Source organism: Podarcis erhardii (genome assembly GCF_964252035.2).
Source record: "Podarcis erhardii genome assembly, chromosome: 1".
In the NCBI taxonomy this organism is placed as follows: Eukaryota; Metazoa; Chordata; class Lepidosauria; order Squamata; family Lacertidae; genus Podarcis; species Podarcis erhardii.
The window spans coordinates 9,436,503-9,458,358 of record NC_138497.1 but is presented as its reverse complement, the minus strand read 5'-3'; the positions used below and the strand labels follow the sequence as shown (position 1 = coordinate 9,458,358).

Sequence of the window (21,856 nt, the reverse complement as noted above, 5' to 3'; positions counted from 1 at the left end):
CATCGCGGACCCTATGTTTAAGAAGAAATGCCTTTGCTTGCCCTCGTAGGGTGCTTTTACGTTTCTCCTTACCCGCTGTGGTCTCCGCTAAGGAATCCTGCAATGGCCCCAGGAAGTTCTGACTTAACAATGAAAAGATAGGTTGACATGGCTGAGAAATAAGAAAACAGGCATTGTTTGAGTTAGAAACTCGACATCTCTAGGCAAAGTGCAATTAGCATTGCTAGTACAAAACAGTTAGGAGACCAAGAGACCGTGTCTCACTAAAGGGCATAGCACATAAAAACTCAATTTGTCCCTTTCTTATATTCCGGTGAAAAACTCATACAAATGTTATTTCATAAGTACTGCAGAGGGTTCATTAGAATTGGGGGGACCTTACACAAAGGAAGGGACGCGGGTGGCGCTGTGGGTTAAACCACAGAGCCTAGGACTTGCCGATCAGAAGGCTGGCGGTTCGAATCCCCGCGACGGGGTGAGCTCCCGTTGCTCGGTCCCTGCTCCTGCCATCCTAGCAGTTCGAAAGCACGTCAAAGTGCAAGTAGATAAATAGGTACCGCTCCGGCGGGAAGGTAAACGGTGTTTCCGTGCGTTGCTCTGGTTCGCCAGAAGCGGCTTAGTCATGCTGGCCACATGACCCGGAAGCTGTACACCGGCTCCCTCAGCCAATAAAGCGAGATGAGCGCCGCAACCCCAGAGTCGGCCACGACTGGACCTAATGGTCAGGGGTTCCTTTACCTTTACACAAAGGGAAAAATCTGGGGCGATTTCATTCCATGTTATCCCAGTGTACAACTTGGAGAGTCAGGGATACCTGAAAGAGAGAGCAGGCTAACCTCTTCCTTTTCCTTCATTACTTTCTCCCATGTGTCATGGTGCTCTGTACTCTTATGGAAGGGGGTGGGGTGGGAACTGGCGATGAGACACTGCTGAGGCAGAGGCAAAAGGAGACCCCTGCGTTGGGTGAAGCAGTGTCGACCACTGGGTTCAGTGGGGAGGATGAGGACGCTGCAAAAGAGGTCTTCTCTCTGCCCTACCTGTCCTCATAATAAATTTACTAGTGACCAGATTGCTCACTGGAGCAAGACGGTTTGAGCGTATTGCACCGATCCTGGTCTGACTGGAATGGCTACCAATTAGTTTCATGGCCCAATTCAAAGTGCCAGTCTTGACCTATACAGCCTTAAACTACTTAGGACCACAATACCTCAAGGACCGCCTCTTCCCATATGAACCTACCCAGACCCTGAAATCATCTTCTGAGGCCTTCTTTGTGTGCCTCCTCCTCGAGAGGTCCAGAGGGCGGCAATGTGAAACAGGGCCTTCTCTGCAGTGGCTCCCCATCTGTGGAATGCTCTCCCCAGGGAAGTTCGCCTGGCGCCTTCATTATACACCTTTAGGCACCAGGCAAAAGCATCCCTTTTTAACCAGGCCTTTGGTTGATCTGATTGAAATCCTATAACCTTTTAAAATGTGGCTTTTGGGGGGGTGTTATTGAGTTGTTTTTATTTTGATTATATATATTGTGGTTTTTATGTTGATCTTTTCTGTGAACCGCTCTGAGACCTCCAGGTATAGTGCGATTAATTGCACACATCAAAACGATTCGATTTGTATCCCGCACCATTTATTATTGAATTGTGTTCTGCACCTTGTTCTGGGGAAAAAAAAACACCTACATTCTTTTAAATAACCAGAAAGGTACTCCCAACTAATTCACTTAAGTGGATTTCCCCCCACAAGAAAACATAAAAATGCAACACATTTCTATAAGTTTGTTATCCGTATCAATCACAAAAAAGGAATAGAAAGTTAACTGCAGAATGCTGCAGCCCTGAAACAGTTAAAATTACAATTTTTCAAGTGGAGGAATGTGGCCTCCATAAAGAAAAGTGAATTGCATTAATCCAGAGTGGCATGTACCTACAGCAAGGTTAAATTAAAAACAGTTGTGAGGTCACTAAATAAGGAAACATTCACTTCTTTGTATTGAGATACTCAGGTTTTTCCAATCGACGCTGGCCCTCCCTGTTGACTAAGGCACGGGGAGACATTTTATTTGGTGTCTCCAATTTTATTCCTTTTTTAAAAGGAAATTTGATGGAGTGTTATAAGGTCATGTAATTTGAAAACCACCAGCATGACTGCAGGACAGTAATAACGATGCTGTACTTTCTGATGGTAACCAATAGGTGCCAATGAATATAAAGGAGATTTTTTTCCCCCTTTTCCTTTTTTTTAAAAAAAATCTCTTGCAAAGAAATTCAAACTTCTTCTGTATCGAAACTTAAAATTTCTCTCATGCCCGTTTTGCACATCTGGAATTGAGAGATCAGGCATTTATCTCTTTCACAATTGTTTTTTAAAAGTCACATCGGTTAAATCACACAAAAAACCCAACCTTCAACTAATTTCCAGCTCAGATTTCTTGCTAATATACAATGTGTCACTCTTTCTCATGCATTTATTTTAGCCTCTGGCTAACCATTTGATCATTTTTATCCTTTGTTGTTTGATTGACTCTTTTTGTTTCCTAAATGGCAGTACTACTCCTTTGAATACCATGCTCCAGAGAGAGACCCGATCCCCTGTGCTACATTCGGGTGCTTTTATACAAAAGCTAAAATGAAATGAGCACCCTCTCTTCCCCTCTTAAGCTGTTCCTTTTTTTTCCTCTAGGCCATAAGGAAAATGGACTCGAAGTTCAGTGAATCTATTTCTACCCTGAAGCTTCCGTAAGATAGAAATCTCTCTTTTGGCAGCTTGTGAGAAAACAGTACAATTCAGACGTGTGCTTTATCCTGAGTTTAAAAGGTTAAGCTATGGGTTTGGTCCCCCACCACCACCACAAAATGCTGAGCACTGAAGAGGGCTTTCACATAAAAGCCACCACCAAATAATAGTAATAGCTGTTGGAAGAATAAAAAACCAGCCACTGTGCAGCCACTTAAAGCACTGAATTAAAGCAGAAGCACAAGGTCTGCATGTACTTGAATTGTTTATAGCATGGTAGGCAAACTAGGGCCCAGGGGCTGGATCCAGCCCGATCGCCTTCTAGATCTGACCCATGGACGGTCCAGGAATCAATGTTTTATATCAGTTTTTATATGAGTAGAATGTGTGCTTTTATTTAAAATGCATCTCTGGGTTATTTGTGGGGCATAGGAATTCGTTCAATTTTTTTCCTCCAAAATATAGTCCAGCCCCCCACAAGGTCCGAGGGACAGTGGACCGGCCCCCTGCTGAAAACGTTTGCTGACCCCTGGTTTACAGGCACAAATTGTGATGCGCACATTTGCAGAGTTAGCTACAATGGCAGTGCTTAAAAAACCGGCACATTACATCTATTGTTAGACCTGCATTACTAGTTGTCAGCTGAACTGTGGTCAGAGAACTTCCTTGTATGCCTTTCCACAGCCACATAACTCAATTATCAATGATGGAGTACTAACGGCAGAAATTAGCTCCTGCTTAGAGACGCTTAAAACTGATTTACAGCCCTTCCTTTCCGCATGGCTCTTAGACAGGAATTTTACACAAAAGATGCCAGCATCTGGGCATTGCTGGGGCATTTGGTTGCTGCTGGAGACAAGAGCGCTGGGCAGAGTAGCCTCCTGGTCTGGTCTGCAGCAAGTTCTTGTGTATCTCTCCTCTGAGCTTCACGAGTGAAACTGCCCTACTCCCTGCAGATCCCTGACATTTCTTGGTGGATCTGCAAACAAAAAAGTGCCCCATATTTCCCTATCAGATGCCAGAGTCACGTGACTACTTCCCCACATTGCAGGGCTGTTAGGGGAATCAGTTTCTGGTCTACAGTGGTGCCTCGCAAGACGAAATTAATCCATTCCGTGAGGCTCTTCGTATAGCGTTTTTTTTGTCTTGCGAAGCAAGCCCATTGACAGCTTAGCGGATTAGCGCTATTAGCGGTTTAGCGGCTTTTAGCGGATCAGCTGATAAGCGGCTTATCAGCAGATCAGCTGATAAGCGGCTTAGGGAAAGGGGGGGGAAAGGGGAAAAAACCCGCAGGAACTCGCAAGACATTTCGTCTTGCGAAGCAAGCCCATAGGGAAATTCGTTTTGCGAAGTGCCTCCAAAATGGAAAACCCTTTCGTCTAGCGGGTTTTCCGTCTTGCGAGGCGTTCGTCTTGCGGGGCACCACTGTATATCCTTGTGGTGCAAGCTGGGTAAGTGAGTTAATTCTTGCAAAGGGAACTTGGGAAATTTCAAGCAGCCTTCACATGCGGCACACGTACATCCAATAGCCCAGTCTTGGTGGGAGTAAAGGCCCTAAAGCCACAGAGAGCCCAACGCCCTGTTCCTATCCTCCCCCCCAGGGTCTGCAATTGGTGCATTCAAATGCTAGGCTGTTTGTGCTTCGCTCCTAGCAATTTTGAATAAATTCACCATTCCTGAAGTGGGCAGGAATCAACCAATCACTATGCCCAACATGGTACCCTATAGACTTGTCTAACTTCTTGTTCCCCAATGTGGTTCAGGGCTAGAAGGCCTGCCTTCCCATTTGCTATTTAGAACACTAAATACTAAAACTATATACTGAAATGTTTGCTGTTCATGGGGTTGGGCTTCCTGTGCAACTCCTGTGAAATAACCACACTCTGTATTGCAGGTGGCTAGACCCTGCCATGTATGTGGAATCCTAGCTGAGACTTGGAGCAACCCGGAAAAATGATCCCATGACATTGGCCAGAAAGGAGGAGGAAAGGCCTGTGAGGTTGTGCTACCGCAATAAGTAACCACACGAATGATATTCATTTGCCTTTACTGGAGAGGCTCTTAGTGGGAGCTAGTTCATGGGTCACATTGTGCAGCCACTGCCAGACTGTGTAGAAAGGCACTAAGCCAGTTATATGCAAACTTGGCCCTTCAGATGTTTTGGGACTACAACTCCCATCATCCCTAGCTAACAGGACCAGTGGTCAGGGATGATGGGAGTTGTAGTCCCAAAACATCTGTAGAGCCGAGTTTGGCTATGCCTGCACTGAGCTATGGCTGCTTGCTACCTGCCGTAACAATGACAAATTAGAACTGAAATGGAAGAAACGCAACTGGAAATTTAAAAAAACTTTGGGCCGCATCCGCCTAACTCATTTTGTCAGCACAAGGATTCACATTTGTGCAACGGAATCTCTTCCTAATGCGCGTACCTTGCACACTCCCCAAATATGCTCTGGAGGTGTGGGAAAAACCCCAGAACAGATTCAGGGTGCAGGCAGAGTTCCATTGCACCAGCATGAATCCTTGCACTGACAGAATGAATTACTCTGGATAAAAGCCTGTTTCCTAGAAGGAATGACCACTGGGGGGGGGGGGGCGCAGAGAAGAAACCCCATGGTGTATCTGCAGCACCACAACCCAACACCTTCATCTGCCCCATCTGCAACAAAACATGTCTCGCCTGTATCGGTCTCTACAGCCACAGCAGGCGCTGCAACCTACCATTCGTTTGGCTTCACCCCCAAAGGTGTACTCTTCCGTAGTCTCTTGAGACAGAATATGACAACAACAAAAAATTACCAAAATGAGTGTTAAGGGGACCACATGGCAGCTTCTTGCTGCTGTTGCGCTGCTAAACTGCAGGACAAATAAAAAGTGAATTTGTTTTTGGTTTTTTTTAAGTGTGAATGTGAAAAAGCATGTGCATCATAGGGAGTCAGAATTCCCCACAGTTCCCTGTTGAATGTATCCTTATTCCAGTGACTGGATCGAATTTCAGTCCAAAACATGGATGGAGAAGGCTGCTTTAGTCAGTGTTTGCCCTGAGTAATGTATGAAACAGTCAGGATTTGCCCTGAGAGATATGGAAACGATTCTAAAGGCATGTGTCTGAAGAAGAAACGAAGAGCAGAGAAATTCAACTTCGACATCGCTTCCCAAACAAATCCCAAAATCATTAACAAGGATTTGCAAGAAATAATGTACTGAAGAAAGATAGAAATATCTCCGTGTATCTCAGAAGTCACAGAAAATGTGCCACTCCACACACACAAGGTGGGTTTTGTTTTTAAAGATTTGCAACCAGAGGCTCCAACTTTTCCTAACCACTCCGTCCACAGACAAGAGACCAGAGACAAATCATCGGTTTGGTGACAAAAGCAGGATGTGTGTTTGTGAGCTTAGGGAGTTGTCAGAGAGTTCATGGGATCAGCCTTCCCTTGCTGAAGGGCTGGCAAGACACCCTTAGAAATATCCGGTGGTTGGAAAGAATGAACCTCATCCCCTCTGGCTAGATGTTCTTACCCAACCAGTTCAGTTCATGACACTGTTATTAAGAAGGACGCATGTCTTCCTTACGGGGCTTTATGGAACAGGCTAACAGAGCGTTTTATAAAAATGCATATGGGCTGAGGGTGCATTTGGCGACTTCTGAAATCTATTTTCCCTACTGATCATCACTTACTCAGCATTTTTCATTTTCAAAGTGCCTTGCCCTCACTGTGGTTACCCTCATAACAAGTCTATGAAGTAGGTCAATCCTTCTCAATTCTTTTTGCAGATGGGGAAGCGAGGCTGATACTTGCTTGTCCTAGTCCACAAATCACACAGGCAGAGGCATCTACCAATCGTGTGATCCACTAGCCTGAAGTACAGCACAGGCAACTGAGGCTTGCTGGGCTCCTTCAGGAGGAACAGTGGGATATAAATTCAGTTAACAATAACAACTGGTTATAATCCAGTAGCTTTGCAATAATATTGCAACTGGGTGGATCATTTCCAACAGCTCCTGGCCAGGTGCTGTGTTTAACATCCCGTCCCCACCAACCTCAGGGACACGGGTGGCACTGTGGTCTAAACCACTGAGCCTTGGGCTTGCCAATCGGAAGGTTGGCGGTTCAAATCCCCGTGACGGGGTGAGCTCACGTTGCTTGGTCCCTGCTCCTGCCAACCTAGCAGTTTGAAAGCACATCAAAGTGCAAGTAGATAAATAGGATCGCTCTGGCGGGAAGGTAAACAGCATTTCAATGTGCTGCTCTGGTTCGCCAGAAGCGGCTTAGTCATGCTGGCCACATGACCCGGAAGCTGTGATGAGTGCCGCAACCCCAGAGTCGTCCACGACTGGACCTAATGGTCAGGGGTCCCTTTTCCTTTAATACAAGGATGCAGGTACTCTTGACATGGGCAAAAGAAGAGATGATTTTAACACCACAGGGCACCAATTTGCAGTGGGAAAACACTATGGATTAATTATAAAAGTGGCTGATCCAAGCCCAGTTAGATTATGAGCTCAGAAGTGCTGCTTTTTATTAAGCCCATTCCTTCTCACATTATTTCCTCTACACATTCCTGCTAGTCAATATATATGGATGGAATGACACAACCCGCAAGCACATTCATTGTTTCTCTTTTGGAAAGGCCTTCCTGCCCTTAATTTTTTTTTTCCAAAATAAAAATCCTGGACTATTGCCTTAATTATAAAAATAAAACGTAATTGACCTTAATGGGCCTGAATTGTTCAACTAGGACTGGAGATCGCAAGCCTGCCTCTAATTAAAGCGGAGCTGGAAATCGTCAATTTAAAACAATAAGGGTAATTAGCTTTCAGGCCAAACATAAGCTGCTGAAGGGGTGAGCACTCAAATTAGTCCAAATCCCTCTGTAAACAATCTACACTTGCAGCAAATACAGAAGTCACTTAAAAGATTAATTTAGGCAGATCTTTACCAAGAAATGGGTGCCCCTTGGCAGGAAATTTGCTCCCACTTTAGGTGTCTGCTTATTTCAAACATGTTTGGAAAGTATGTGCTGTGGTGAGAGAAGAAGCTATATATTTCTGGCTTCCTTCCCTGTATTTGCCTTTCTAATTCCCTGGATTAGCACTTTTTGAAACACACTGCGCACACACGAATACAAAAATAAATCTTTTCTCCTTGGCATTCAGGAGTCTGTGATCTGTGCAGGGATTGCCCCATGTCATCCTTTGCAGATAACTGAAGTTTATAAAGGAAAAAAAAATCTTTTAGATACACACATTTTTTGTTCCGTTCCCCCACTTGATCCTGTAGCAATCTTGCAAACGTCCATAAAATTTGCTAATCTACTTGCCCTCAGATGGTAATATACATTACATTAATGGGAAGGGGACAGGCAGGAAGGAAATGTACCCAATTTACAAAAGCTTCCCTAGGTGCCATTATGGCAAATCTCACCACAGGCAACCTGGCAAGTGGATATTTACAAATCTGTCCTACAATCCTTTTTACAAAAGAAAAGGAGGTGAGGGAGTATGCAATAGCATAGCTCCCTGTACACAATCAGAAATCTGACCTGGTTTAGAAGTTCCCTATCTGTAGCAGGGAGGCTCCTTCCTTCCCATGCCACCAATCTGAGACACTTATGCAGGAGAAAAGCTTATTGAGGCAACGTTTACTTCTGGAGCCATGTCACTGCAATATGCCAACTGTTCTACAAATCCTCCACAGCAGACTGACTGCTTCCAAGTCAATGTAACTTGGCCACTTTCCCCAAGACAGACCCATACACTAGGGCAGATGTTTCAGGAGGGGTGGGGGGGGAGTGAAATGGCAGAAACAAAATTTTGAACTCCTAGATGCTGGCACAAATTTGCATAAGCTGTCTGGGTCCTTTCTAAACAGCTTTTTAAATACAGTCATACCTCGGGTTACAGCCGCCTCAGGTTGCATTTTTTTGGGCTGCAGACTGCCGAAACCCGGAAGTACCAGAACAGGTTACTTCTGGGTTTCGGCGGTCGCACATGCGCAGATGCACTAAACTGCACTTTGCGCATGTGCAGAAGCGCAGAATCGCAACCCGCACATGTGCAAATGCGGGTTGCGAATGCCGTGGGTTGCAAGCGTGCATCCTGCATGGATCATGTTCGCAACCCGAGCATCCACTGTACATATTCTCATTGGGGGTTTTGTTTTGTTTTTGTTTTCATATATGCAATTGCTTTGGCTGTTTTTAGATACGTACTTGCTTTATATATGTTTTTATATTGTAAACTGCTTCAGAATGCCTCACTGAAAGGGATTCAGAAGTGAAATAAAATGACTCCCCTTCACCAAACAGCTACATAAACCCCGGCTGCACAAAGAATTCAGAGTTAAAAGGCTAAAACCATAAAAAGAAAAGGTTCTGCAAAGCAGAAAAGCTGCTCTCTAGATTGCTGCAGAGGAAATACAGATTAGACTAATTACAGACTTGCAAATAAAATTAAGCGTGAACCTAGTACAATGGGTTTTAAGATAATCCCCTCTCCCCCAAGGTCAGGATTCACACTGCTCTCTAATTTTTGCTTGTTTGTTATTTTTTGTTGCCTTCCTTCGAGAGAGAAAATCACAAGAGCTTGGCTCCAGCTCTTTCCTGAGAAATGTTCCAGATGCAGCTCTACTTCAAATGACCACCAGATGGAGTGACAACAGCACCGAGGGAACGAAATGTTCTCAAGCGTACTTGGGACTTTTCTTATCCTGTTCTCAGAGAAATAAACACATGCAGCTCCCAATCCAAGCCACCTTTGGTTTCTTCCTACGTGGAAGGAATCTGGAAAAGCTGGACAGCAGATCCTTAATTGTGTCTAAGGCCTGGAGACCAAAGACTCTACAGGTAGCCTTGCACACCGATGCTCCCTTTTAAACGGACTGGTAAATATGGAACAATATTAAGTGCTTGTTGTCCTCTGTCGTCCCCTTCTCCTTGTGCCCTCAATCTTTCCCAACATCAGGGTCTTTTCCAGGGAGTCTTCTCTTCTCATGAGGTGGCCAAAGTATTGGAGCCTCAGCTTCAGGATCTGTCCTTCCAGTGAGCACTCAGGGTTGATTTCCTTAGGAATGGAGAGGTTTGATCTTCTTGCAGTCCATGGGACTCTCAAGAGTTTCCTCCAGCAACATAATTCAAAAGCATCAATTCTTTGGCGATCAGCCTTCTTTATGGTCCAGCTCTCACTTCCATACATCACTACTGGGAAAACCATAGCTTTAACTATATGGACCTTTGTTGGCAAGGTGATGTCTCTGCTTTTTAAGATGCTGTCTAGGTTTGTCATCGCTTTTCTCCCAAGAAGCAGGCGTCTTTTAATTTCGTGACTGCTGTCACCATCTGCAGTGATCATGGAGCCCAAGAAAGTAAAATCTCTCACTGCCTCCATTTCTTCCCCTTCTATTTGCCAGGAAGTGATGGGACCAGTGGCCATGATCTTAGTTTTTTTGATGTTGCGTGCTCTGCTCCATGGGGTCACGAAGAGTCGGACATGACTAAGCGACTAAACAACAACAACACTGACCCTGCTAAATCCCTTCTGTAGTGACTGCTGCAGTTGCTACTGAGCAGAAGGTAAACTAGGATCTACTGGAACATCGCTGGGTGGTTTCTGCCTTCCAATTGTTTAACAACAGGAACAACCATTTCTCCACATTAGGATTTCAGAATCCCTGCTCTGTAGTAACTCAAATATTGATTTATATTTGTATATGCAGGACATTGCAGTGTACGGCTCATGAGCTGCCACAGGAAAGCAGCTCCCAACTTCTCAGCCCCCATTTTGGTTCTAGCTCTGTTTGCTATCTGCTTAACTCTTCTCATCGTTCCATCTTTTAACAATCTCCAAACTTTTGACGAGGAAGTGGCAGTAAATAACCAGTAAGAGAAAACAAGAGGAAAGTGGGAAGGGACCCAGCACTTCTGCCTGCGGGATTTTTCCTGGCTTTGAAAGAATCGAGAGGGGTCTGACAAGGGCTCTCACGCAATGCATTTCTGGTTTCCAGGGAACATGCAGGTTCTCAGAGCCGGCTTCTGAAAGGTTGCCCTCACCAAAAAGGTTCACAGGTGTACCCTTTACATTTCCTTCATGCAAATGTCCAGTAGGAAATTATATCAAATCTGAAATTGCTCTTTTTCCTTCCAGCCTTTTTAAAAAAAAAAATTTGCAAGTGTTTACAGTCAAAAAAGAAAGAAAAATGTAAAACCAAGTTAACACAAGACAAAATGTGGTCAGAGGGCTCTATCGGATGCTGCCGTTTCACTTAAGCGACTTCCTTTTCTTCCCCGGACAGCCCCAAACACCTTCAAAATCTGCTTCGGAGGCCTGGGAGACCTTCCAGGGCAGATTTTGGGGGCATTCAGGGGGAGAAGAGGGGGAATATTCCATTCCACAAGTGAAACACCACGTGCACAGCTGGATGCAAGTCAGGAAGCTCACCCAATTCAGCATCCTGCTTCTAACAACAGCCAGGCTGATGTCTCTAGGAACTCCCTTAAGCGAGCTATAAATGCAGGAACACTCTCCCATTTTCTGCCCCCAGCATGTTATTTAAAAGCCAATAACGATTGATAGATCAGTGTTTTATGTTCTGTTTAATCCAGCCACCTTATCCAGAAGTCATCACTAGATCTTGTGGCAGTGAGTTCTACAAATCAGTTATGCATCATGTGAAATAGAACTTAATTGTTCTGAACCTGCTGCTGATAAGTGCTTGGGGGGGTGTTAAAAAAAAAAAAAGGTGATGATACTCATATTTTGATATGACTGCCATGGGTACCAGCACAAATGGATGCACAAAAAAGGTGCCAGTACTCTGTACTAGTGAATACAGTGGTACCTCGGGTTACATACGCTTCAGGTTACATACACTTCAGGTTACAGACTCCGCTAACCCAGAAATACTACCTGAGGTTAAGAACTTTGCTTCAGGATGAGAACAGAAATCGCGCTCTGGCGGCGCAGTGGCAGCAGGAGACCCCATTAGCTAAAGTGGCGCTTCAGGTTAAGAATAATTTCAGGTTAAGAACGGACCTCCAGAACGAATTAAGTACTTAACCCGAGGTACCACTGTACCAACACAAAATAGCCCTGCTTGCCAATCTATTTAATCACAGCATTGACAATTTTAGAAACCTGTAACACCACCACCACTGCTTAGCTCCTTATGCAGAATGATGGTTGACCGGCCCTTTTCACAGTCAGTAAGCCACCTCTACACCTGGCTGTGTAGTGTTCTGATTGGTTGGCCTATTTAGCAAAAATGCAGTTATGTTGTACCTTATGGGCATGTTTGCCCTGTCCACAGATGTCATTAGCTACGTACAAAGGAAAGCAATACTGTCCATGTAACATGGGAACCATGCAAATATAGTTGTGGCAAGAGAATTATCCTTTTGCGGTGCTTTAGAACAGGTTACTTTTGCGGTGGTGGTGGGAGGTGAAATACCCACACTTTGCAAGAGAAATGTGTGTACTCCTATGGAAAGAAAGCGAAACAAAAGCACCAAATGCTGAAGGAACATGGAAATTTCCATCTAGTGGTATTTAAAAGCTTGAAATAATATTTTCCAAGTGCAAATGCTGCTTCTTGAATTAATCAGAAATGGGAGTTCTTGGCAGATACGTCTTTGCTTTCTGACAGCCAGTGTTATTGTTGAGGACAGAATAAGTAGTTTGATAACACCCAGTGTGCAATAGCTCAGGCCTCTAGGGTTTCTCGGGGGAGTTTTATTAAAAGTGACACACATACAAGGTTATGAACTGTTGGAAGGAGAAGAAAATAAGACTCAAATTTCCTTTGACCAGCACACTCTTGCAGTAGGTCCTGGGTCTGGCAGACCCTTCACTGCTTAGACCCAACTTGTTTAATGACATTTATTTAGAGGTGCAGTCAAATAGGAAAGGAAATTAAAAAATTTGTTTCTCACTACGTAACGTCACTCCAAACCGGTATGAATAAATAATACTCGGTCATTGGGATTAGAGTGTTCATACTCCTGCCTTGAGTTAATAGCAAGAGTTTATTACACTTTAAAACATAGCTTGTTCTACAAAGGACACTAAATTGAATTATGAAAGCAAGTGACCTAGTTCTCAAGTATGTTTATAAAAAGAGCAGTCACTGGGCAGCATGAGTCAAATTTATGCAGTCACAGTATAATTCCGCCACTCAGCAACTCTCGTATGTGGTGCTTGGTCCCAAAGCTACAACAGCCTTTCCTAGGCAGGTAAATATATCTATGATCTCTAACAGAGGTGTCCACAAATTTAAGGACATAGAAACAATTTCAAGCCCAGTTTTCATATGTAGAATAACTAGACCATGACTGGAAGGATGGGACGATACAAGACATTCAAGGAGACAAAGCAGTTGACCATAACTAGATCAAATTACTATATAATTGTTCTCAGGACAGCTCTGAAAGATCCTCAGTGTTAATAATTATTGTAACTTAACATTTCTTACCTCCGACATTCTGTATAACGATTGTGCTGGCCACAAGAACCTACAAAAACAGTAGATGATGTTAGGAAAAGTAGAAATGTTATTGTCTACCAGATTTAACTATGTCTAGAACAAAAAAGGAGCAGAAGTCATTAAATGAATGTTAGAAGGGGAGATGCTGGGTGTCCATATGGTACTGTAGAGAAAGCTGTAAAAGCTAACCATCCCTACTGTCGCTAATCTTTTTTTTAAAAGAGTCAATGAAGTAAGTTCTGACTTGGGCATAATGCTTGGAAACCATGTAAGAACATTCTCATGTGATTCATGAAATATCATACAACAGTCCCCAAGCGGGTGGCCCTGTGGTCTAAACCACTAAGCCTCTCGGGCTTGCTGATCGGAAGGTCGGTGGTTCAAATCCCCGTGATGGGGTGAGCTCCCGTTGCTCTGTCTCAGCTCCTGCCAACCTAGCAGTTCAAAAGCATACCAGTGCAAGTAAATAGGTACCGCTGTGGCGGGAAGGTAAATGGTGTTTCCGTGCGCGCTGGTTTCCGTCACAGTGTTCTGTTGCACCAGAAGCGGTTTAGTCATGCTGGCCACATGACCCAGAAAGCTGTCTGTGGACAAATGCCAGCTCCCTCAGCCAGAAAGCAAGATGAACGCAGCACCCCATAGTCGCCTTTGAAAGGACTTAACTGTCCAGGGGTCTTTTACCTTTACCTTTTTACCTAAGCAAGCAACAGCCGTAGCTAGATATCCTACATGCTACATCCCTCCAAGTGATGATGGACTTTTATCTCTTAAAAATGAGCAATAACAAAACCAAAAGGAGATAAAGGAGGGTTTGGAAACTATAATAATTTAATAATAATAATTTATTATTTATACTACCTTTTTTTTAAAAAAATAATTTTTATTAATTTTCATAAACAAAAACACACAAAAAAAACATACACAAACAACACATGACTTCCCCATACCTCCCCTTCACTGCACCCTTGTTTCCAATTTTTTAGCAATCCTTCATTCCATTTTTATATTTAACTTCCCTCAGGTTTTCTTAACTTAAACATTTACAGCTGTAATTCTCTGTTTCTTATCCCTTAACATTTTATCAGTCTGAAATTTTACAGCAGTTCTTAAGATATATTTTGAATTTTTCCCAGTCCTCTTCCACTGTCTCTCTCCTCTGATCACGGATTCTGCCGGTCATCTCTGCCAGTCCCATAAATTCAGTCACCTTCGTCTGCCATTCTTCCAGAGTAGGTAATTCTTGCATCTTCCAATACTTTGCCAAAAGGATTCTTGCTGCTGTAGTTGCATACATAAAAAATGTCCTATCTTTCTTTGGTACCAATTGGCCGACCATGCCCAAGAGAAAAGCCTCCGGTTTCTTTGCAAATGTCCACTTAAGGATTTTCTTAATTTCATTATAGATCATTTCCCAGTAGGCCTTAATCTTTGGGCAGGTCCACCAAAGGTGGTAGAAGGTTCCTTCACATTCGTTACATTTCCAGCATTTATTATTGGGCAAATGGTATATCTTTGCAAGCTTGACTGGGGTCATGTACCACCTATAGATCATTTTCATTATGTTTTCTTTCAAGGCACTACATGCCGTAAATTTAAGGCCTGTGGTCCATAACTGTTCCCAGTCAGCAAACATAATATCATGACCTAAGTCTTGTGCCCATTTGATCATAGCTGATTTAACCGTTTCATCCTGTGTATTCCATTTCAGCAACAAGTTATACATTTTAGACAGATTCTTAGTATTGGTCTCTAACAATTCTGTTTCCAATTTTGACCTCTCCTTCTGAAATCCTAGTTTCCTGTCCTGCTTAAAAGTCTCATTTATCTGATAATAATGTAACCAGTCTCGAACCTTGGATTTTAGTTTCTCAAAGCTCTGTAATTTAACCTTTTCACCATCATATTCTATGATTTCACAATATTTTGGCCAATTAGAATCCATGTTAAGTTTTTTCACCGCTCTAGCTTCCATTGGTGACAACCATCTGGGTGTTTTACTTTCCAACAAATCCTTATATCGATTCCAAACATTATACAAAGCTTTCCTGACAATATGATTTTTAAAGCCTTTATAAACCTTTGCCTTGTCATACCATAAATATGCATGCCAGCCAAAATTATTATCATACCCTTCCAGGTCTAAAATGTCTGTATCCTCAAGAAGTAGCCATTGCTTCAACCAGCAGAAAGCTGCTGCTTCATAGTAAAGTCTTAAGTCCGGCAGAGCAAAACCCCCCCTATCTTTTGCATCAGTCAAAATCTTAAATTTTATTCTGGGCTTTTTGCCCTGCCAGACAAATTTGGATATATCTTTCTGCCACTTCTTGAAACAGTCCATCCTATCCAGAATTTGTAATGTCTGAAATAAAAACAACAATCTCGGCAATACATTCATCTTGATAACAGCAATTCGGCCTAACAAGGAGAGTCTCAACCATATGTCAAGATCTTTCTTAACTTCCGACCAACATTTCTCATAATTATCTTTAAATAAATTCACATTCTTAGATGTTAAATTCACCCCCAGATATTTCACTTTTTTTGTTATTTCCAAACCAGTTTCCCTTTGGAAACTATCTTTTTCCCCCATCGTTAAGTTTTTTTCCAGCACCTTTGTCTTCTGTTTATTTAATTTAAAACCTGCCACTTGACCAAATATTTCAATTATTTCTAAAACTCTTTTTGTACTGGCTTCTGGCCTTTGCAGAGTCAAAACCAGGTCATCTGCAAATGCTCTTAACTTATAATGTTTAGCTCCGAGCTGTATTCCTTCAACCAGCTGGTCCCTTCTAATCATATTCAATAACACCTCCAGGACCGATATAAACAATAGAGGGGATAATGGGCATCCCTGTCGTGTCCCTTTTTCTATTGGGATCTCATCCATAACTACACCATTCACGATTAATTTAGCTTTTTGCTCAGAGTATATTGCACCTATGCCGTTTTCAAAGTTTTGGCCTACCCCCATCCCTTGGAGATTCCTCTTCATAAAGCTCCAAGAAATATTGTCAAAGGCTATTATTTATACTACCTTTATGAATGTTAAAATGATGTTGGATATAAAAATAATATGGCATTGGTGATACAGTGTTAAAAAATATGCAAAAATGTAACAGAAAAAGGGTGAAAGATTTAAGTCATATTATGTCAAAAGTAAACAATATGTTAAAGGTGTTTAAATATAAGGAGGAAAGGTTGGAGACATAATAGAATTGATCTTAATAATTAGAAATTAGTTTTTAAAGACGGTAAGGATTTGCTGTATCTGAGTTGACAAAGAGGAACACAAAAAAGGGAGGTGCGAGGAAGTCAAGAAAGAAAGCTTTGCAATTATGAATTTAAAAATTGGAGTCTTTATTTTTAATTTTTGATTTTGTCCTCTTTTGATGGGACGTTGTGTTGTTATTTTTTTCTCTGTATCTTGCTTTTTTCATCAGTTCTATATGTATCTGTGGTGGTTTTTCTTGATCTGTATTTTTGTGTAGTTCTTTATTCTTTTCTTTAAAAACAAATAAATATATTAAAAAAAAAAAGGAAACTACCTTTCCAGGTGAGCCAAATGCGAAGAGACCGAGATCTTCATAAGAAGTAACAGCTGTTAGAAGGAAACAAATAATTCCACATTAATATTTACTGGAAAATTATATGCATGATTTATGCATGCATATCAAGTACAAATCATATGGTTACAAATCTAATATGTGCTTCTTCCATCAAAAAAGCACAAGGACTTAGAAATGCAGATGGGAAAAGTTTTGTGGGGTTAATTGAGGTAGTCATGGAGTGTGCCCAAAAATGCTAATTTTGTGGGTGCTGTATTACTGGTGAAATTACAGTTAATTGCCAAATATTAAATCTAGCCAAAATTAAGCTATTTTAAGTCTCACTGATTTAAATATGAACATAAAGCACATACATATCCGTCTTAATGCTGAACTTTGCTGGAATTACTGAATCATGCCCTTTGTGTTTACAAAAAGAGAAATTAGAATTACTGAATACAATCAATCGAAATACAGCGGAACCTCGGGTTGCGGACGTAATCCGTGATGGAGGCACATCCACAACCCACACCGTTCGTAACCCGCAGCGCCGTGTCTGCGCATGCGCGTGACACGATTTGGCGCTTCTGCGCATGCACGAGCGACAAAACCTGGAAATAACCCTTTCCAGTACTTCCGGGTTTCCCGTGGCCCGCAACCGGAAGCGTTTTTAACACAAGGTACCCCTGTAACGATCTAGGTTTTTATTTCATTATTTTTCGGCATCACAGAAACTAGCATATGACATATTTGGGAGCAGATTAATGGGAAAATGCAGTTGGCATGATACAGAAAACTGCTGCACAATGGAAACAAACATTCTCTTAAACAAGAGGGACATGCACAACCTGTTAGTGCAAAAGTGTGCGAGATTCTGCTTTCCATAAAACTCTTTGGCACAATGAAGACTCCTGCATAGCTCAAAGGTTGGGTACTCTTGTACCAACGGAAGTGACCCAATGAAAGGTGCCATCTTATTTTACATCTCGATACTGCCCCCCCCCAAAAAAATAATCACAGCGGGTGTAAAAAGGTGGAGATCAACTACTGCTCAATGTCCAAGCTAATCCTTTTTGCCATGAGTTCCCAAAAAGATTTAGGCGCCAAAGAAACTCACTTTCTGCTCAAGGGTCTTCTGCTACAGTATTCTCTGCTCATTCTGCCAAAATTTAATCAACCATCTTGCATCTTCTCTCTCTTTTTTGGGTCTATCATATTCATTATTTTTTCCAGACAAGTCTGTGCTTGCCTTAATACCGACTTGCTGTTCTTGTCATGATTTTAACATTTGCTCATTGCATTGTAACTGTTGACATTAAAAAAAAAGACTTGGCCAGTTTTATGGAATAATATCCTTAAATAATAACCTCAAAATAATAAAAAAGTAACAATCGGACCCTACCTCTGTCCAACATTTAAGAGTGCAGGCCAAGAGGAAGTGGAAGACTAGGAGCAGCAGCCTCGGAGAAGAATCAGAGAAGGCCAGAGATTGACCAGAGACCGCTATGGCGAACAAAAGGAACAAGGAAAGAGAGAAGAAAAGTTTTCTCACAACATGAACCCCCCTTACCAGAAAAAGGCAGAGAGAAGAGTCAGGAAATTAACATGAAAGTGGCGTGACAGAAGAGATTGTGGCCCAAGTATAGAGTGGTACCTTTCTTCTCAAACGCCTTGGAACTCAAACAACTTGGAACCCAAACACTACAAACCCGGAAGTAAGTGTTCCAGTTTACGAACTGTTTCTGGAAGCCGAATGTGCTCCGTTTTTAGTGTTGCGCTTCCGATTTGAGTGCTACGCTTAGATTTTGAGTGTTATGCTGAGGTCTGTCTGTTTTTGCTATTTATTTTGCGTTTTTGTGGCTCTTTTTTGTTTTGTTTTTGTGACTGTGTGGAACCCAGTTCAGCTACTGACTGACTGTGTGACTGCAGTACATTGTTTATTGCTTCCATTTTATGGATCAATGGTCTCATTGGATAGTAAAATTCATATTAAATTGCTGTTTTAGGAGTTGTTTTTAAAAGCCTGGAACAGATTAATCCATTTTGCATTACTTTCTATGGAAAAGCGTGCCTTGGTTTTGGAACGCTTTGGTTTTGGAACGGACTTCCAGAACGGATTAAGTTTGAGAACCAAGGTACCACTATACTGGAAATCCTGCATTCAGGAGGTTGGGAGGCAGGTTTATGTGTTGGAATAATAAAATAATTATGGAGATGACACTGACTCAAGCCTCTTTTCACTCATGTCCCTGATGCAAATGCAGGCAAAACAATGTGAAAGTCAACATGCATTCACATCATGCTTTAAGGCACAGGTGGCTAATCTTTTATGACCTGGGGGCCACATGCACCCGTTGTTAACTCTCTGGGGCCACATGCCACTAGGAAGTGTGGCACCCACACTCTTGAACACATGCTTTTGCATGTGCAGGCGTACACACAGGCTCATAGCAGGGGCAGACTGTGGTCTTTCAAATCTCAGTGGTGCCCTGTACAAGGCCAAAATTTGGTGTGCTCACCCCGCCTATCACTCTGCTCAATCCACTATGCCATAATAATAATAATTTATTATTTATACCCTGCCCATCTGGCTGGGTTTCCCCAGCCACTCTGGGCAGCTTCCAACAGAATATTAAAAACAATACAGCATCAGACATTAAAAGCTTCCCTAAACAGAGCTTCAGTTGTCTTTTAAAAGTAAAATAGTTGTTTATTGCCTTGACATCTGCTGGGAGGGCGTTCCACAGGGCGGGCGCCACTACTGAGAAGGCCCTCTGCCTGGTTCCCTGTAACCTCACTTCTCGCAATGAGGAAACCACCAGAAGGCCCTTGGTGCTGGACCTCGGTGTCCGGGCTGGATGATGGGGGTGGAGACGCTCCTTCAGGTATACAGGACCAAGGCCGTTTAGGGCTTTAAAGGTCAACACCAACACTTTGAATTGTGCTCGGAAACGTACTGCCATAGTTACGGCGCCCCCTAGGCTCAATGCCCAGTGTAATGGAATGTCGCGATACCCTAAATCTGCCTCTGCTCACAGCTCCCCTCCTTAGTAGATCCATGCAAATCAGCTGAGGAAGAGAAAAGGTTGCTGCCCCCTCTACTTGTCATATGATTGATGACAAGACTGGGGAAAGAGAGATTTGCATCCCCTGTTAGCAATTTCACTCCTCCGATGCCGCATTTGTGATTGGTGTAAATCACATGCCTGTCTGCGAAGAGTGTGGGAAATGGAAGACAGTCTTATCTCTTCCGCTGTATGTACTTTGTGATGTACTTTCACTTTTACCTGTGCCTGTTTGTTCTCTCGGAGCTGGAGAGAACGGACGCCATTATGCTTTTGTCTGTACATAGTGTGTAAATAAATAGTAAATTAGCTCTACAATGTCTCATGCTCCTTGCTGTGTTATGCCAGAAGCTTAGTGTGCATACAGTGGACGCTCGGGTTGCGAACGTGATCCATGCAAGATGCACGTTCACAACCCGCAGCGTTTGCAACCCACATCTGCACACGTGCGGGTTGCTATTCATCGCTTCTGCGCATGCGCAAAGCGCGACTTAGCGCTTCTGCGCATGCGCGACCACCAAAACCCAGAAGTAACCCGTTCCGGTACTTCCGGGTTTCAACGGTCCATAACCTGAAAAAACACAACCCGAAGCGTCTGTAACCCGAGGTATGGCTGTAGATCATTGTGATGTATGTCGCTAGGGAGCACACTGGAAGAGAAGGGAGATGCTTTTTCCAGAGTTGCGTGTACCGGAGGACAGAGTTCCGGGGGATTGCAGGCACCCAAGGGCATTTTCCACTGCTGTGTCTACCCTCCCCTTTTCACTACAAAAATTAGTGGGGTCGGGGGGGGGGTCGGATTTGCTAGGTGATTTACTTAGAAGTTCTAAAACACTTGGAATACCATAGGTGGCTCTACTTTGGATGGAGGGAACAGAAGCACAAAAGCAGTGTTAACAAAGAAGCCCCTCTGTCCAAACCACTAACTCTTACTGCTTCTAAAGTTGCTGAAAGCCTGTTTGTTAAATTAAACACGCAGAACTAGCATTCCCACTACTCTTAATTTAAAATCATGGCATGATCCTCAAACCAAATTGGATGTGTGCAATATTCAAAGCAGCACACTGCAGCCTTTCCCCCCAAAAAAAATTTCCCTTCCCTGCCTCCCGCCAAAAGACAGAAGCTGGTTGATATTCTATGTCTTTTTAAATTTGTTTGTGGGAGAGGAGGTCATGGGTACACACACACCCCTTTTTCGTTCTTGTTTTTATTATGTATTTTGTATTTTGATGCTGTGAACTGCCCTGAGATCTTTGGACGCAGGGCCGTTTACAAATTTAATATAAATAAATAAACTTGGGTCCCTAGCTGCTGTTGGACTACAACTGCCATCATCCCTGACCACCGTTCCTGCTAGCTAGGGGGTGATGGGAGTTGTAGTCCAACAACAACTGGGGACCCAAGTTTGAGAAACACTGATTTTTAAGAGTACAGCGTTACCTTTTAAGGAGAAATTTTCAAACTGGAAAAACCTGGGTTTACAAAGGGGTTTCTAAATCTGACATTTAATAATGGCAGACAAGCTTAAAAGCAGCTTGCCCAGCACTACTGATCTTCCCCTTTCCAGAGCACCCTTATAGTTCGTGGGGGGCCGGGGGAGAGCAGCAAAGAAGCCCAACAGACTTGGCTAGCGCTTTGCACAAATGGGGTATACATTAAAAAAAAAAATCCCCCAAAGCCTTTCGCAACACAATTGTGTGATTTCACTATCAGGCAGGACAGACAATGTGGAAAGGGCTCTATGTTGCAATAACAAGATAAATCACTGCAATAACAAGTCACAGGACTTCCCCTGACAAAACCTCGTGTGGTAGGTTAAGCTGAGAGATGGTGACAGATCTAAAAGTCTGCCAGTGAGCTTCATGACTGAGTAGGGATTTGAATCCTGGTTTCCCAAGTTCTAGCCCAACTCTTCAACCACTATGACACACTGGTTTCTCATACGGCACCAGCCACAGCGATTGTTAGCCCCTGAAATGCACTTCGTAAATTCTGAATGTATTTCTAACTTGTCCATTCTAAAGGCTTC

General features: G+C 42.9%; 1 protein-coding gene across 2 annotated transcripts in view; it reads right to left on the bottom strand.

The window, feature by feature from the left end:
• Positions 1 to 21,856, bottom strand: part of SLC38A6 (solute carrier family 38 member 6) — a 53,056-nt gene that overhangs the window by 25,608 nt on the left and 5,592 nt on the right. For both annotated transcript variants that reach the window (XM_081863470.1, XM_081863471.1), the window contains exons 4-6: positions 16,763 to 16,815; positions 13,206 to 13,245; positions 73 to 151 (exon numbers count right to left, since the gene is read on the bottom strand). In XM_081863470.1, coding sequence (XP_081719596.1) covers positions 73 to 151; positions 13,206 to 13,245; positions 16,763 to 16,815 — 172 coding nt within the window. The remainder of the gene's footprint in view (positions 1 to 72; positions 152 to 13,205; positions 13,246 to 16,762; positions 16,816 to 21,856) is intronic.